Source organism: Egretta garzetta, unplaced genomic scaffold, assembly GCF_000687185.1.
Source record: "Egretta garzetta isolate BGI_Z169 unplaced genomic scaffold, ASM68718v1 scaffold15, whole genome shotgun sequence".
Lineage (NCBI taxonomy): Eukaryota > Metazoa > Chordata > Aves > Pelecaniformes > Ardeidae > Egretta > Egretta garzetta.
This window is the reverse complement of record NW_009259798.1, coordinates 2,026,115-2,027,925: the sequence shown is the minus strand read 5'-3', so window position 1 is coordinate 2,027,925 and position 1,811 is coordinate 2,026,115. Positions and strand designations below refer to the sequence as shown.

At 45.0% G+C, this 1,811-nt stretch overlaps 1 protein-coding gene across 1 annotated transcript in view; it reads right to left on the bottom strand.

Moving 5' to 3' along the window:
* Nucleotides 1-334: 334 nt before the first annotated feature.
* Nucleotides 335-1,811, bottom strand: part of HPCAL1 (hippocalcin like 1) — a 53,522-nt gene continuing 52,045 nt past the window's right edge. Inside the window, exon 4 of the mRNA XM_009639807.2 lies at nucleotides 335-865. Coding sequence (XP_009638102.1) covers nucleotides 768-865 — 98 coding nt within the window. The 3' untranslated portion in view covers nucleotides 335-767. The remainder of the gene's footprint in view (nucleotides 866-1,811) is intronic.

The window sequence follows — 1,811 nt, the reverse complement described above, 5'->3', positions numbered from 1 at the left end:
TGCATTTCTTTTGGAACAGCAATTTGCTAATGCATAAATATCACAAAAAAACAATCTCCAAGATTTGAATAAATCACAGACGACTAGAAGAAACAAAGCTCAAATTCTATTTTATGCCTTAAATAGATGACCTAAATATTTAAAATTTTACTTCACAAAATATATATAATTTATATATATATTAAAAGAAAGTAAAGACCATTAGATAAGTGCAAGCAATTTTCCTCAAAAAGAAAATTGGAACCATGCCCAGGAAAGCTGCTTTTTTTTTTTTTCCTTTTTTTTTTTTTAACTTTCCCCCCCCCTCCGCCCCCTTTTTTTTTTTTTTTTTTACATAGTAATTTCTGAAGCAAAATAAATTATCTACCATCTGCTATGTCGGGTAAAAGTCCTACCTAGCATCTTCTCGGGAACTACTAGAACATCACCTTTCTTACAGACTAAGTGAAGTGGGTATCTCACCAGCGACATGAACTCTTTTGTAGCTGCATGTAAACATACCTTCCGATTAACATTTAAAATGTGTAGAGTGAATGGTAACATTACGGGGAAGCAGAAACGGAGCTGCCGAAGGAGAGCTGCACTGGTGTTAAGTGAGGGGAGCGAGGGCCGGTTCGCTCGGACGCACACGCACACGCACGCACGCACGATCTGGCAACGGGATCTTATCCGCGAAGTGTGGAGGGGTGGTTGAGAAGGCATCCGTTTGCGAGCAAAGCTTGAAGGACACAAGCCGAGAGATTCCCTGTGCACACTGTCCGCTTTCATCAGAACTGACTCGCGCTACTGGGGTCGCACTGTAACAACCGCACGATGGAGGGGTCGCTCTTGGCACCTTTGATGAACTCTTCCAGCGACAGTTTACCTGAAAGGGAGGAAAAAGAAAATGGGAATAATAAAATAAATAAAAAAACCCAGTCAGTTGCTGCAGCCACTGTTGCTGTAGCTTAAAAAAAACCCCTCCTCACCAAAGCAACATACATATATTTAATCTATCGTAAAGGCATCGAGGGGAATTTAGTGCAATGCACAGCAGCCAAATCCTACTCAAGCCCTTAAGCCCAGATGCATTTTTCTTCTACAAAACAATCTAGCATAGTAATTGTTATTTTTTTATTTAAAATGACAGTACCAAATATAAAAACAACTGTTCTAATACCCTTTGGCAGCTTTTTGCCCAGAACCAGACTATACAAACTACACAACACATGAACACAAGGTACAGTACCTGAAAATACGTGCACTTTGAAAATCATGCCCATATTACTATGACATTTTAAACCTAAATATCCCAAATGTCTCTGCTTTGCACCCTCTCGGTTTGTTGTGACACGCAGGGCTGAGCAGTGGTGGCTTCTCCTGAGCCTACAAGCCACTTGCTGTGCCCCGTGGGGTGTACAGGAATGGGACTTGTTTCATGGGGCAGCCAGGAGAGCCACCACATTGCCATGTGTCCCTCCTGAGCACTTCTGGTTTATACATCTTTGGTTTAGGGCAGAGGCACTGACTTGGGTAGACCCTGTAACAGTCTGTGGGCCTGAAAAGGCAATCTCTGGAGGAGCAACCGTGAGGGGCAACCGACCCAGCATCCCCTGGCTGCAACAGTCCCGTGGCATGGCACGACATGGCCAGGAGAAAAGGTCCCATCTGGTCCCCCAGGCATCATCCTGGGGTGACCCAGCCTCCTGGCAGGCTTTTCCCAAGCTCAGGACCAGTCCCCTGCACACAGGCCATCAGGAGCCCATGAGCAGCCTCTGCCCTGCCTGCTGTCACCCACGCTCTCCTGCTTCAGCGCTCTGAACCATGGCAGA